Consider the following 14,670-nt stretch of genomic DNA (forward strand, 5'->3'; position numbering starts at 1 on the left):
ATGCGTGGAACTCTGCGCGAGCCCAGGAACCGTGTAAATGAAGAGGGCGAGAAATCTCAGGCTGCAAGAAAATCCCCAGGCCTTCTTGCAGCCACCTGCCTGGAAGAAATGCTGGGAGGAATAAGGGGATATGGGAGGTTGGCTATTTATGGTGGTGGTGGGGGAAAGGGGTGGGTGGTAGAGGGTAAGGCTGCAAGGAAAGGACTGCAAAACCTCTAAGGCATGGCCTGCTTTGCCCTCGGTGCCCCCGGGTAGAGGTGCCAGCCACCTTACGCCCGCCCCCCCCCCCCAAAGAAACCGTCATAATTAAAAAAACTACTCCAGGGCCAGGAATCCAAACCTAACAAGGAAGCCAAGAAATGGAAGTCCATTCCTGGAGGTGTTAAGGCATAGACAGACAAGCACTTAACCAGGATTAAGAGTGAGGCTCCTGGCCTTGAGCAGAGGGTTGGACAAGAAGACCTTTGAGGTCCCTTCTAGCCCTATGGATTTTGGATTAGACTTTGGCTAGAAATCAGAAACCCGAGAAACAGACCTTTTTCCCTGCAGGCAGAAAGCTAAGCATGCTGTATGTTGTTGTTTTTTTCCCATTCATCTTTCACATATGGGAAAAGCAATCGAATAAATATTCTCTTGTTTGCAGGGGGGAAAAAAATTGGAGGAAAAATGAGATTGCACAATGCTAAAATGGGGTGGGGGTGGGGTAGGCAAGCCTGTGGTCTGAAATATTTCAACCCCACGGTCTCTTTCTCTCCCCCCTTGATGCCGAGCTAAAAACCCCAAACTTATGAGACCCTCTGTGGTTTATATCCCCCCCCCCAATTTCAAGAACCGGTTGATTTCCCCCCCCCCCCAGATCTTAATAGAGATACATGTTTGGTTGACCCATAGTGATGGGCTTAGCAAATGCTTTTGTCTGATCTTCGTTACAAAGCAAATCATTTAAACCCGCGACAGGCCCTAAGAAGTAGTAATTGAGAAGATTAGGCCAGTTTATTTATTTATTTCTCTCCCTTTCTCCCTCTCTGTCTGTCTGTCTCTCTCTTTCTCTGTCTCTCTTTCTCTCTGTATGTCTCTCTCTTTCTGTCTGTCTCTGTCTGCCTCTCTCTGTCTGCCTCTCTCTTTCTGTCTCTCTTTCTGTCTATCTCTGTCTGTGTGTCTCTCTTTCTGTCTGTCTCTCTGTCTCTGTTTCTCTCTCTCTTTCTGTCTGTCTGTCTGTCTCTGTCTCTGTCTGTGTGTCTCTCTTTCTGTCTCTCTCTGCCTCTCTCTCTCTGTCTGTGTCTCTCTCTGTGTCTCTCTCTTTCTGTCTCTCTCTCCCTCTCTGTCTGTCTCTCTAATTTTAATTCCTCCGATGTAAAACACAATCCCCCTGGTTTGTTTGGCTAAGAGGAACAAAGCTCGCTTCTATATAAAAAGTCCATATAATCAGAAGAAAGGGGTCGTTTGAATAATGGAAGCCAAAAAAAAAGGGGGGGGGAATCAGAAACTTAGCTCTCCAAAAAGAACGGACGACGAAGGGGAGAAGGAAGAGAAATGAAAAGATGAAGGTAGATGAAGAGGATGAAAGGACAGTGGAGCAGCAAGGGTACGAGACTTAAGTACCTGAAAGAAAGCTACCAGTAACGGAGGCACACACAGGCAAAGCGATTAAACATCTGCGGCCTGAATTTTTGTGAAGTGAATTAAAGAATTAAACCCAGTTTTAAAATCTTCCTTTTTCTCGCCACTGGCCCCAGCTCAGCTTCTCAAAATGGTCTTTTTATGGACTGTTTCTGAGAAACGGTCCATAAAAACCTGAACAGTAGGATGTTACATACACACACACACACACACACACACACACACACACACCATGTGCTAAAATAAACCCTCCCCTAAAATATTTAAACACATGCGGAGCCGATCCCTGCCATTTCATGGGGGGGGGGTGTGCCCCACATGCACCTCCCATCTTTGCAGAATGACCTCACGGAGGCGGCTCCCGCAAACCCTAATTCCCACGCCCCTTCTCTTAGTGGCGGACACAAAGAGTGGCAGGCCCAGTGACACTAAACTGGCAAGAGTGCGCCAGAAACAGAGACAGAACCTCCGGCCCTCTCTGGATCAGCTGATCCGCGGGCCGAGGTTAAGGGGCCTCCTGCACCACTAAAATAATAAGGCTTCCCTGAAAATAACACCAAGCGCTTATTTCGGGGGTCGAAAGAAAATAAGACCCAGTCTTATTTTGGGGGAGACATGGTGTGTGTGTGTATGTACATACGTACATGTATGTATGAATGTATAGATAGAGAGAGGGGGGATAAATAGAAAGAGATATAGAGATATAGAGATATAGAGATATAGAGATATAGATAGATAGATAGATAGATAGATAGATAGATAGATAGATAGATAGATAGACAGACAGACAGAGATAGATAGAGATGACAGAGAGGGAGAAAGAGATAGATAAAGAGATAAAGAGATAAAGAGAAAGAGATAGATAGATAGAAAGAGATAAAGAGATAGAGATGATAGAGAGAAAGAGATAGATAGAGATAGACAGATAAAGAGATAGATAGAGATGATAGAGAGAGAGAAAGAGAGAGATATAGATAGGGATAGATAGATAGATAGGGATAGATAGAGAGAAAGAGATCAATAGATAGATATATCTATCTATTGATCTCTATCTGATAGAGATAGAGAGAGATAGAAAGAGATCAATAGATAGATAGATATAGATAGGGATAGATAGATAGATAGATAGATAGATAGATAGGGATAGATAGATAGATAGATAGATAGATAGATAGATAGATAGATAGGGATAGATAGATAGACAGACAGACAGATAGATAGGGATAGATAGATAGATAGATAGATAGACAGACAGATAGGGATAGATAGAGATATAGAGAGAAAGAGATAGATAGGGATAGATAAGAGAGAGAGAGAGAGAGAGAAAGAGATAGACAGATAGGGATAGATAGATAGACAGACAGATAGGGTAAATAAGTAGAGATACATACATACATATATATATATATATAAATGAAGGGTGGTGTTTAAAGCTATATATAAAGCCTGCCCACCAGGAACTCACCCAGCAGCCCCACAAAATGCCTTTGAAATAAGCTGGAGGGGAGGCAGGGAGAGGGAGGGAGGGAGATATTCATCTCTGTCAGATGTGCCTATTCGGAGAAGTGGAGAAGTTTGATTTGCAAAGCAAACATTCTCCTGACTTCTTTCTCTAGCTGCAGGCTCCCTTCAGAAGTTAAAAATACTCTCTTATGCCCAGAGAGAGAGAAAAAGAGAGTCAGAAAGCAATGCATTTCGGGCTTAGGAACCGCTGATCACATAACAAGAATACCTGGGAAGGAATTAAGCAACCAGAATTTAAGAAGTTTTTTTCCCCTCCTTCCTCACATTCCAACAGGCTGAGGTCGCTGGCTTTTTGGAGACAGCAAAATTCTTCCATAAGGTAAAGGTTCCTCTTGCACATATGTGCTAGTCGTTCCTGACTCTAGGGGGTGGTGCTCATCTCCGTTTCAAAGCCAAAGAGCCAGCGCTGCCCGAAGACGTCTCTGTGGTCATGTGGCCGGCATGACTCAATGCCAATGGTGCACGGAATGCTGTTCCCTTCCCACCAAAGGTGGTTCCTATTTTCCTACTTGCATTTTTTACCTGCTTTCGAACTGCTAGGTTGGCAGAAGCTGGGACAAGTCACGGGAGCTCACTCCGTTACGCGCTGCAAGGGATTCGAACCGCCGAACTGCCGACCTTTCTGATCGACAAGCTCAGCGTCTTAGCCCCCGAGCCAACCTTGTCCCTCATAATCAATTACACCCCTGTAAATTGGTCAGGAGCTGATATGGACATGACAGAAAGCAGGACTTGAATGTGGACATGCCCAGTTTTTAGAGCCAGGCCAGGCTTTGAAATAAAAGAAACCAGAGAGCAGGATCCTTTAAACAGGGGGGAAAAACAGGTGGCTCAAGCTGGGGAGAAATTAAACCAGGATGGAAGGGGTTATTTGGATGACCTCTGGGAATCTTTTCAAGGGGACAGGAAATAGTCCTTTCTGAAGCTTTTTGGAACTGAGAAGTGGAGGAGGGAAAGAGGCTTATGCTCAGAATTAAATTTCATGTGCTCTGCTCCTCCTGGCTCCTGATGGAGAAACCTCAGAGGTTTTTTGCTCTGCTCTGTCCAATGAAATCGCAGCACTTTCGGTTCTCTAGGGCAGGGGTCTCCAACCTTGGCAATTTGTGGGCTTCAACTCCCAGAATTCCTCAGCCAGCATGCGGTGGCTGAGGAATTCTGGGAGCTGAAGTCCACAAGTCATCAGGTTGCCAAGATTGGAGGCACCCTGTTCCAGGATGCCCATGTTTAAAGTCAAGGGCTGGAGGGAGCATTTCAAAAGACGGCCTCTGAGGATGTGCAGAGTGCTCTTCCCCCCTCCTGAGTCCAGCTCAAGCTCCCTGGTTAGAGCCTCGGGGTCCAAAAGGACAATAATCAGGGGGTCTCTGCCCACAATAGGGAGCAAAGAGGCTCTCTTGCCAAGTTTGAACTGTGCCACCCAAAACCTCACTTGAAAGAATCCTGACCCTCTTTGTGCCCTCACTATCAAGCAGAGGAGGAAGGGGAAAAGAAGCAAGCAGAAAAGCAGCTTCTCACACCAGGATTTAATCTAGAACCCAGACATCAATAGGGCTAGAAGGGATCTCAAAGGTCTTCTAGTCCAACCCTCTGCTCAAGCCAGGAGTCTCACTCTTATCCTGGTCGAACAGTTGGTCCTGTCTATTATCCCTTAAAACTTCCAGCGAGGGAGTTCATCTAAGTTACCTCCTAGGCATAAAATATCTACAGTCCCCTCAGATCCTGGATGTAAATTGTTTCAACTCCTACGCTCAAAATGACGCACACCAAGACAACTAGACACAAGGACAGTTTTTCCCGAACGCCATTGCTCTGCTAAACAAATTATTCCCTCACCACTGTCAAACCATTCACTAAGGCTGCATTGCTATTACTATTAGTCTTCTCATCGTTCCTATCCCCCATCTCCTCCCACTTATGACTGCAGGACTGCAACTTTGTGGCTTGTATCCTTACAATTGATATTGATATTGATTTGTTTCCTGATTGCTTATTTGTACGCTGTGACTATCATTAAGTGTTGCACCTTAGGATTGTGGACAAATGTATCTTGTCCTTTTATGTCCACTGAGAGCATCTGCACCAAAGACAAATTCCTTGTGTGTCCAATCACACTTGGCCAATAAAGAATTCTATTCTATTCTATATTCTATTCTGCTCTATTCTATTCTGCATTCTACTCTACTCTACTCCTATTCTACTCTATTCCTCTTCTATTCTATTCTATATTCTATTCCATTCTGCATTCTACTCTACTCCTATTCTACTCTACTCTACTCCTTCTATTCTATTCTGCATTCTACTCTATTCCTATTCTATTCTACTCTATTCCTATTCTACTCTACTCTATTCCTATTCTACTCTACTCCTATTCTATTCTATTCTGCATTCTATTCTATTCTGCATTCTACTCTATTCCTATTCTATTCTGCTCTATTCTATTCTACATTCTATTCTATTCCTATTCTATTCTATTCTGCATTCTACTCTACTCTATTCCTATTCTATTCTATATTCTATTCTGCATTCTACTCTACTCTATTCCTATTCTACTCTATTCCTATTCTATTCTACTCTACTCCTATTATATTCTATTCTGCATTCTACTCTATTCCTATTCTATTCTATTCTATTCTGCATTCTACTCTACTCTATTCCTATTCTATTCTATATTCTATTCTGCATTCTACTCTACTCTATTCCTATTCTACTCTATTCCTATTCTATTCTACTCTACTCCTATTATATTCTATTCTACATTCTACTCTATTCCTATTCTATTCTATTCTGCATTCTACTCTACTCTATTCCTATTCTATTCTATATTCTATTCTGCATTCTACTCTACTCTATTCCTATTCTACTCTATTCCTATTCTATTCTACTCTACTCCTATTATATTCTATTCTGCATTCTACTCTACTCCTATTCTATTCTATTCTGTTTTCTTCTCTTCTGTCTATCTTCTATTCCATGCTATTCTATTCTACACTCTCTTCTCTTCCCTTCCCTTCCATCGTCTATCCTACATTCTCTTCTCTTCTCTTTAGATCCAAAGCAAGTCCCCAAATGGTGTTTTTGAAACCCTGAAACGTAACCATGACTGCCACAACACCGAGGCTCATGTTTCTTGCCTCGCCTCTTGGTCTTGACTCGAAGAGATTAAGTTATTCAAGGGAAGTCAGGGGTTACTCACCACTACGCAGCACCTATCAAATGTGTAGCATCTCACGCTTAGAAAAGCATTTTTTAAAAAAAAAGGCAGACTAACTGAAAACAGAATACAATGTTTGCCTTTCGCCTTTTAGCATTTTATTGAGTTGTAAGATAAAATAAGATACAAAACAGGAAAGTAAATAGAAAAGCATTGGGGGGGGGGAGAGAGAAGGGTGTTTGCATTTTATCAAGCTCATCCCAGTTTTTTGTTTTTTTGTTTTTAAAAAAGAAGGAGAAATGGCATCCTGTAATCTGGACAAGCTCAAAATCCCAGAATTCTCAGTTTGGCAGGACAGCTTCATTCCCCAGAATGCAAATGGCCATTGCCATAGAGAGATGGATCTCTCTCTCTCTCTCGGACTGTCTGTCTGTCTACCTCTGTCTATCTATCTATGTCTATCTGTCTATTTATATCTAACTAGCTATTTCTCTCTCTCTCACTACCTACCTACCTAGATCTCATTCTCTCTCTCCCAACATCTATCTGCCTATCTGTCTGTCTATATATATCTATGTCTATCTATCTATCTCTCGCTACCTACATCTATCTGCCTATCTTTCTGTCTATCATCTATCTATCTATCTGTCTGTCTGTCTATATATAACTATGTCTATCTCTCTCCAGATCTAGCTACCTACATCTATCTACCTCTTTCTGTTTATCTATATATAGTTATGTCTATCTGCCTCTATCTAGCTAACTATTATCTCTCTCTCTCTCTCTCTCTGTGTCTTTCTGTCTATTTATATCTGTCTATCCAGCTATCTATTATATATCTATATATCTATGTCTATCTGTCTATCTATATCTATGTCTGTCTAGCTATTTAATCTTTCTCTCTGTCTATCAGTCTTTCTGTCTATTTCTATCTAGATATCTATTATCTATCTCTATATATCTATGTCTATCTGTCTACCTATCTGTGTCTGTCCAGCTATCTATCTATCTATCTATCTATCTATCTATCTATCTATCTATCTATCTATCTATCCATCCATCCATCCATCCATCCATCCATCCATCCATCCATCCATCTATCATAGCAATAGCAGTAGACTTATATACCACTTCATAGGGCTTTCAGCCCTCTCTAAGCGGTTTACAGAGAGTCAGCATATTGCCCCCAACAATCTGGGTCCTCATTTTACCCACCTCGGAAGGATGGAAGGCTGAGTCAACCCTGAGCCGGTGAGATTTGAACCGCTGAACTGCTGATCTAGCAGTAGCCTGCAGTGCTGCATTTAACCACTGCGCCACCTTGGCTCTATCTATCTATCATCTATCTATCCATCCATCCATCCATCCATCCATCCATCCATCCATCCATCCATCCTTGCATTGGCCTGTATACTGAAGCCCACCTCCAGCTTTTGGCAAGGAGGAGAAAAGGGGGCCTGGCGGATGACAGCTGTTTCCCAGCCCAGATGGAAAAAACTGTCAAAATAATTTGAAAATACTTCTGTTCGTTTCAGAGGCCCATGCAAACCCCCACTAACGATCTGCTCACGATGTACTTGGAAAAGGGAGGGGAGGGGGAACCCATCACCAGTTTCCAGGGCTGCTGTTTGTTTTAGTAAGCGTGTGCCCACTTTGCTGTGTGTGTGTGTGTGTGTGTGTAAAAAGGTCCCTTTCCCCAAAGCCGGTTTTTCTTTCCTCCAGAGAGAAAGGTCATTAAAATGCAAAGTGTTCTTGTCCCCTCCCCCTTGATCCCCCTGTTTGTGGGTCAGGCCACAAAAAAAAGGAACAACTTTGTAGGAAGTGTTTCATCCCAAATGATGGATTGGAGGGGAGGGAGGAGGGAGGGGGTTGAGATCCGTGTGTGTCAAAGCCTCAATTAATTCTGCGCCGTGACAGCTCCTTGGGTCACAGAGAATGCGGGGAGCTCAACAGATGCCCTTTGTACCAAGGGGAAAAACAAACCAAACCCCCCAAACCCCCAGTTATTCAATTAAACAAAAAACATGACTCACAATCACAAGAACTTCCTGCCTCCATTCGGGCCAAGCAACCCCACAACAGGTCGGCTCGCGCCGAACTGTCACAAGGCTGTGTTCAAGAATTAATCCAAAACCTTGGAAATAAATGCCCAAGCCGTCACCAAACACCAGAGGGGGGGGGGGGAACACCACGCTTAAGGCTGTTCTCACCTACGCTGGATGGATCGCAAGAATCCAGAGGCTAAATAGATCAACACAAGTGGATCTAGGCCAATTCCAACCACCTAGAGATTTCCTGGGGATCCGCTGTCTCTTTTTTCCAGCAGCACAAGCTCCAAAATTAATCCCAGATCACTGGGAAAGAAAAGGCTTTGCGACGATCAAAGGAGAACCGATGAACTGAAATCAGCTGACAAAACCATGCCTCGCCAGTCCCCCCCCCCCTTAAATCAAGGAGAACGAAAAAGAATCATGGTTTGATTTAGGGGAGGAAACATCTACCCAACAGCAGGCCTCCCCCCTTCCCCGAGGAGCAACTGGAACAGCTTTTAATACCGCCTGTCCTTTAAATCACCTCTCCTCCTCCGTCCTTTTCCTGGGTTTGCAAAAAAATAATAATATCAACCCACTTGATTATGACTCCCATTTCCACTTCCGACACAGGGGAAAAACAAGCTCGGATCAATCCCAGGAGTTCGGGGAAGAGACCCGACTTTCCAAGACAACTAGTAGATTTCAAAACTCCGATGGTGTGGCACAAGCAGACAGCAATTCCCGAAAACACAGAGACCCGAAGGCCCATCGAGGGTTAAGTTAAAAAGACTCCTCCGTCACATACCAAATGGAGGAATGCAGAAAGGCATTTTAGCAAGAGAGATGTGTGTGTGTGTGTGTGTGTAGTTTGTGTGCATGAAAGCAAGTTACATAAAGCCCAGGCGTACTCACCGTCTCCTTATTGGGCAGGAGTTCTTTTCGGATCCTGAAAAAGTTCTTGCCGTACTGCCGGAGGCCTTTAATGAAACGCTTCTGTGATTTAAAAATAAAAATACAAAACAGCAAGTCAGTGGGCCTGAATGGTTTGTGAGAGCTTTTCAAACATACAAAAAAACAAAAAAGGGGGAATCTGAGGTTTAAGAGCTGCAGAAAAATACATTCATATACCTTCCCTGCTTATCCGTGCACTAATTTCCACGTTCAGCCCTGAAATTATTTTTAAAAGAGTTGTTCAAAAAACAAAACAAAAAAGGAGATGCATCCTTTGGATGGCTGTTACAGAAGCAAAACTGAGAATTCCAGGGAAAACAAACACTGGGGAAACTCAAAAGCACCATCTAGTTCCAGGTTAAATGGAGGAAGGAAACGATTAGGGGTGGGTGGGTGGAGGAGAGGAAGTTTTCCCATTCGGGAAAAATCTTGGGGAAGGGGGGTGTTTTGGCAGCCGAGCAGGGAAAGGTTGGGAAAACTCCTTTTCCCTTTATATGAAAACAATAAACAAACACATTCTTTAATTTAAAATAAAAAAATGAAAATCAGATGAAAAAGTAGCTTTGCCCACAGGGAAGAATTGAGTTGGAAGGGACCTTGGAAGGTCTTCTAGTCCAACCCCCTGCTTAGCTAAGCAAGGAAACCCTATACCACAAGAAAAAAAAACCACAATTTGTCCGTCCCCCCCCCCCCCGCATTTTCCTCTTTTTTTAAAAAAAAGAAACACACAAAAACACAAACAAGAAAAATATCAACTTTGCTTCGGTTTTCAGGATCCAGAAGCTGTGGAGAAGCCTCTGGCGCCTTTTTTTTTTTTTTTTTTGCAAATAATCCACTTCTAACCAAACAACCCCCCCCCCCCAAAATCTCATCCCAAACCCTGATGATGAGGGTGGGAGGCAGAGGGTGGAAAAGTGGGAGAGCAGAGAATGAAAAAGTGGGGGGCAGAGAACGGAAAAAAAGGGGGGGCAGAGGATGGAAAAGGGGGTCAGAGAATGGAAATGTGGGAGTGGGGGGCAGAGGATGGAAAAGTGGAGGTGGGGGCAGAGGATGGAAACGTGGGGGGCAGAGGATGGAAAAGTGGAAGTGGGGGCAGAGAGGGGGGAAAATCAGCTCTCTCCTTTCCAATCCAGCTTGCAAAAAATAAAAAAAATAAAAAAGCAGGCGATCCTGCAAAGGGGATTTCCGAGACCCCTCCCCACCCCACCCGAGAGTTGCAACAGAGCTGGGGCGTGCATGCCCCCCCCCAAAACCCAGGACCCCCAAAGCAAAACGGTTTGCAAAAGAGAGAGAGAGAGAAGGGGGGGGGGGAGAGGAAGGCAGAGATTCCCAACCTGCAAAAGGAGCCCAGGAGAGAGGAGGGAGCCCAGTCCGGCCAGGCACAGGTGGGGGCCCGGGGGAGGGAGGGGTGCTGGTGCCGGTGGGGCAAGGCCGGCCCGGGGGGATCCGGATCGCCACCGGGGAGCCTCTGACACTACAAAGGGGAGGAGGGAGGGAGGCAGGGAAGGAGCGGCGGCGGCGGCAGCGGCGGCTTTAACATGTGATCCGGGAGCCGCGCTGGGCGCGCTGCAAAAGGCGGCCTGGATCGCGGCGGGGGGAAGGCGGACTCGCCGCTGGACAAAAGCCCGACCTGGCGGGCTGCAGCCTGCGATTGTCTGGATTGGAACCGCGGAGTGTGTGTGTGTGTGGGGGGCAAATAAGGTCAAGGAAGGATCGGGCTTTTTTTTTAATGGGGGGGGGGCAAAGATTGCAATGCAAAGCGGAGGGTGGAGAAAGGATGTGTTTGTTTATTGAATTCATGCCCAACCCGCCTTGTAGTATGATTATTATTCATTTAAGCATGAAACTCACTCAAAGGAACATTTAAAGATGTGTCACAAATATCATTGACTGGTGCTGATAGTTGATACGGGTTGCTGCCAGTGTCCTAGGTATCAACCAAGTACCATTATTATTGTAATATCATTATTATATTATTATTATATACTTTATAATATGAAGCTCAACCAACGGAACATTCAAAAATGCATCACAAATACCATTGAATGGTGCTAATGGTTGATAGGGGTTGCTGCCAGCGTCCTAGGACCTTTCTAAAATATAAGATGTTCCAAGTAGTGCAGTTTTTTGCAGTTCCACTGGCGTTATGGCAGGAAGCTGCAATTTGTTGATGTATCTTGTAAAATTCTTGGACATGGTGCCAAGTGCCCCGATGACAATGGGTATCACTGTGACATGCTTCATCCATAGCCGTGTAGTTTCTTTCGATGGCCAGGTTGCGATATTTCATGATCTTTTCTAGTTCTTTTTCTTTGACTCTGGCATCTCCAGAAACAGCGATATCAATAAACTGTACACTTCGGCCCTCTACAGCCGCAATATCTGGCGTGTTGTGCTCTAAATGATGATCCGTTTGTATTCGAAAGTCCCATAAGATCTTCACTTTCTCATTTTTGATAACTTTATGTTCCCATGACTTTCTGGATACAGGTAAATCATATTTTTTTACATAGTGACCAGTGGATTAATTTAGCAACTCGGTCATGTCTAGTATTAAACCTTCCGTTTCTTTCTTGATAGTTCCCATCTTAAGCCATGTCCATGTCAAGTTGTCATCACATTTTCCTTCAATGTTTTTCAAGTGCTGTCCATGCAAAGCTTTGGTTTTCCATCTATTTAATCTGTCATCCAGCTGTTTTTCCTTATATTCTGCCTTAGTTTCTGTTGTTTTTATGCTGTTCTCCGTTTTCACAGCCTGCAGCAATTTTTCTGTACTTTGGTTTACATAATCATTCAAACTTTGTTTTTCTTCTTCTACAGTTTGATGGATTTGCAATAGGCCCCCGCCCCCTATTTTTCTTGGCAGGTACAACCTGTCGATGTCACTTCATGGGTATAAAGTGAGGTACATATTCAAAAGTTTGTGTGTTTTCCGGTCCAGGTTTTCCAGTTCAGCCAGAGTCCAGTTGATGATCCCAGCTGAGTAGTGTATCACTGGAACTGCCCATGTATTAATGGCTTTAATTATGTTTCCAGCATTCAGCTTTGATTTTAACATTTTGCCGACCCTCCTGATGTATTCCTTTTGCCTTGACTCTTTGACTTTTCCATTCAAGATGTTATCTGCTTCCAATATGCCTAGGTACTTGTAACCATCATCCTTTGCTAATGCTTTCACTATATTTCCATTTCCCAGTTCTATTCCTGTTTTTTCCATTTTTCCTCGCTGCATGGATAATATAGCACATTTTTCAAGCCCAAAATTCATTTTGATGTCACTGCTGAACAGTTGAACTGTGTTGAGTATTGGTTTACGTTCAGTGGGGCTTTTCGCACACATTTTTAAGTCATCCATGTATAGTAGATGGTTTATCTTGCCATGTTGACTTGAGATTTGGTATTCCAGTTTTGTGTTTCGTAGGATTATTGTCAGTGGAATTAATGCAATGTTGAACAGTAGTGGTGAAAGTGAATCCCCTTGGAAGATTCCTCGTCTGATGTTGACTTCACCAATGTTCTCCCCATTTAATGTTAGAACTGTTTTCCATTTTTGCATATTTGCTTTCAAAAATGTACAGATATTTTTGCTGATTCCAAAGTTTTCCAGACAGGTGTTAATCCGGCTGTGGGGTAATGAGTCAAATGCCTTCTTGTAATCAATCCACACCATATCTAAATTTGTTTTTCTTTGTTTTGCATTTTTTAGTACCATTTTGTCTATGAGCAGCTGATCTTTTGTTCCTCTTGATTTTTTATAATTTCCTTTTTGTTCTACTGGATACAAACTGTTTTCCGTCAGATGAGCGAATACTGAATTTGCCAGTATCCTTGTAAAAAGTTTGAACGTTGTTGGCAGACAAGTAATTGGGCAATAGTTGATTGGTTCTGTGCCTTTTTCTGGATCTTTCATTATCAAGTATGTTCGGGCAGCTGTTAACCATTTTTTGCTTGTTGCATTTTGAAGTATTTGATCAAATTGAGTGGCCATGCGATGATGGAGGCTTGTCAGCCTCAGTTTTAGCCAGTATCCATGCAGTTCATCCAGGCCACTCCAGTTCTTCACCTTCTTTGCTTGTTTTTCCACAATGTTTTTATTACAATGTTTTCCATCTTGTTTTGTGTTAATTGTTATTATCATTATGTGGTTAATCTTTGGTGAGATTCACAGCCTTTGGGGCTGGTTGGTAGCTCAACAGCTCGAGTCCTACTAACCTAGGAACTGTTAAGGTAACGTCAGAGGATATAAGCTGTTCCAAGTAGGGTGGTTTTCTGTAGAATCAGAATGTTCAAGTCTGATAAATTTAGAATTTCCAAATAGTTCTTTGGGTACTGCTCCAAGGGCTCCAATTACAACCGGGACAACACACGATTTCTTTTTTCACAGTTGCTCAACTTTATTAATTATTATTAATTATAATTTATTATTTATTAGTTATAATTATTTACTATTTACTTATTATTATTATTACTATTATTATTATATATTTTATTCAATAAACATGAAACTCAGCCAACTGAACATTCAAAAATGCATCACAAATACCATTGACTGGTGCTAATGGTTGATATGGGTTGCTGCCAGTGTCCTAGGTATCAACCAAGTATCATCCTCATCATCCTCATCATCATATCTTTGGTGAGAATCACAGCCTTTGGGACTGGTTGGTACCTAACCAAGGACCTAGGAACTGTTAAGGTTAAGGTGGTGGTATTATTATGATTATGATTATTATACTTTACTCATTAAACATGAAACTCAGCCAACTGAACATTCAAAAATGCATCACAAATACCATTGACTGGTTACGTGGTGCTAGAGATTCGAACCACCGACCTTTCTGATTGACAAGCATCTTAGCCACTCAGCATACAGGTAAAAATAATTGCCCCGACGGCTGCGCCCTGCAAAATTCCTCTAGTGTTCAGCCTAAGTGACCAACGGTCTTGAATCGGCCCCCAGGAGCCTACTTGGCTACATAAGTCCAGATGTCCAGACTAAGAATGCACACCTGCCTGGTTTACCTGTGCCTTGGGGTATCTTGCTGCCTTGGGCCAACTGACAAGCATTCCCTTGCTAATCTGGGTTTGTGGGCAAGGCTCTTGGTGGGGAAGCGGGGAGGGGGCGTCTATCTAATGAAGAAACTGGATTTGATTTGGGCTCCGCACTCTGGAACCCAAGGCTGCAGTTTCTACCAGCCTGGCTCATCCACCCCTTGCAATGGGCTACTTTCACATCAGGGAGTGTCCAACCTTGGAAAAACGTTTTAAGGCCTGTGGACTCAGCCAGCCAGCAAGAATTCTGGGAGTTGAAGTCCACAGGTTTTAAAAAGTGGTCAAGGTTGGACATCCCTGGCTTAAATGGAGATTGCAGTGCTCTCTGCAAAATCATCTTGT

At 43.3% G+C, this 14,670-nt stretch overlaps 1 protein-coding gene across 1 annotated transcript in view; it reads right to left on the reverse strand.

The window, feature by feature from the left end:
- Nucleotides 1–14,670, reverse strand: part of RERE (arginine-glutamic acid dipeptide repeats) — a 261,457-nt gene that overhangs the window by 39,990 nt on the left and 206,797 nt on the right. The window contains 1 exon segment of the mRNA XM_032231523.1: nucleotides 9,238–9,318. Within this exon segment, the coding sequence (XP_032087414.1) occupies nucleotides 9,238–9,318 (81 nt within the window).

Source organism: Thamnophis elegans, chromosome 15 (genome assembly GCF_009769535.1).
Source record: "Thamnophis elegans isolate rThaEle1 chromosome 15, rThaEle1.pri, whole genome shotgun sequence".
Classification (NCBI taxonomy): domain Eukaryota; kingdom Metazoa; phylum Chordata; class Lepidosauria; order Squamata; family Colubridae; genus Thamnophis; species Thamnophis elegans.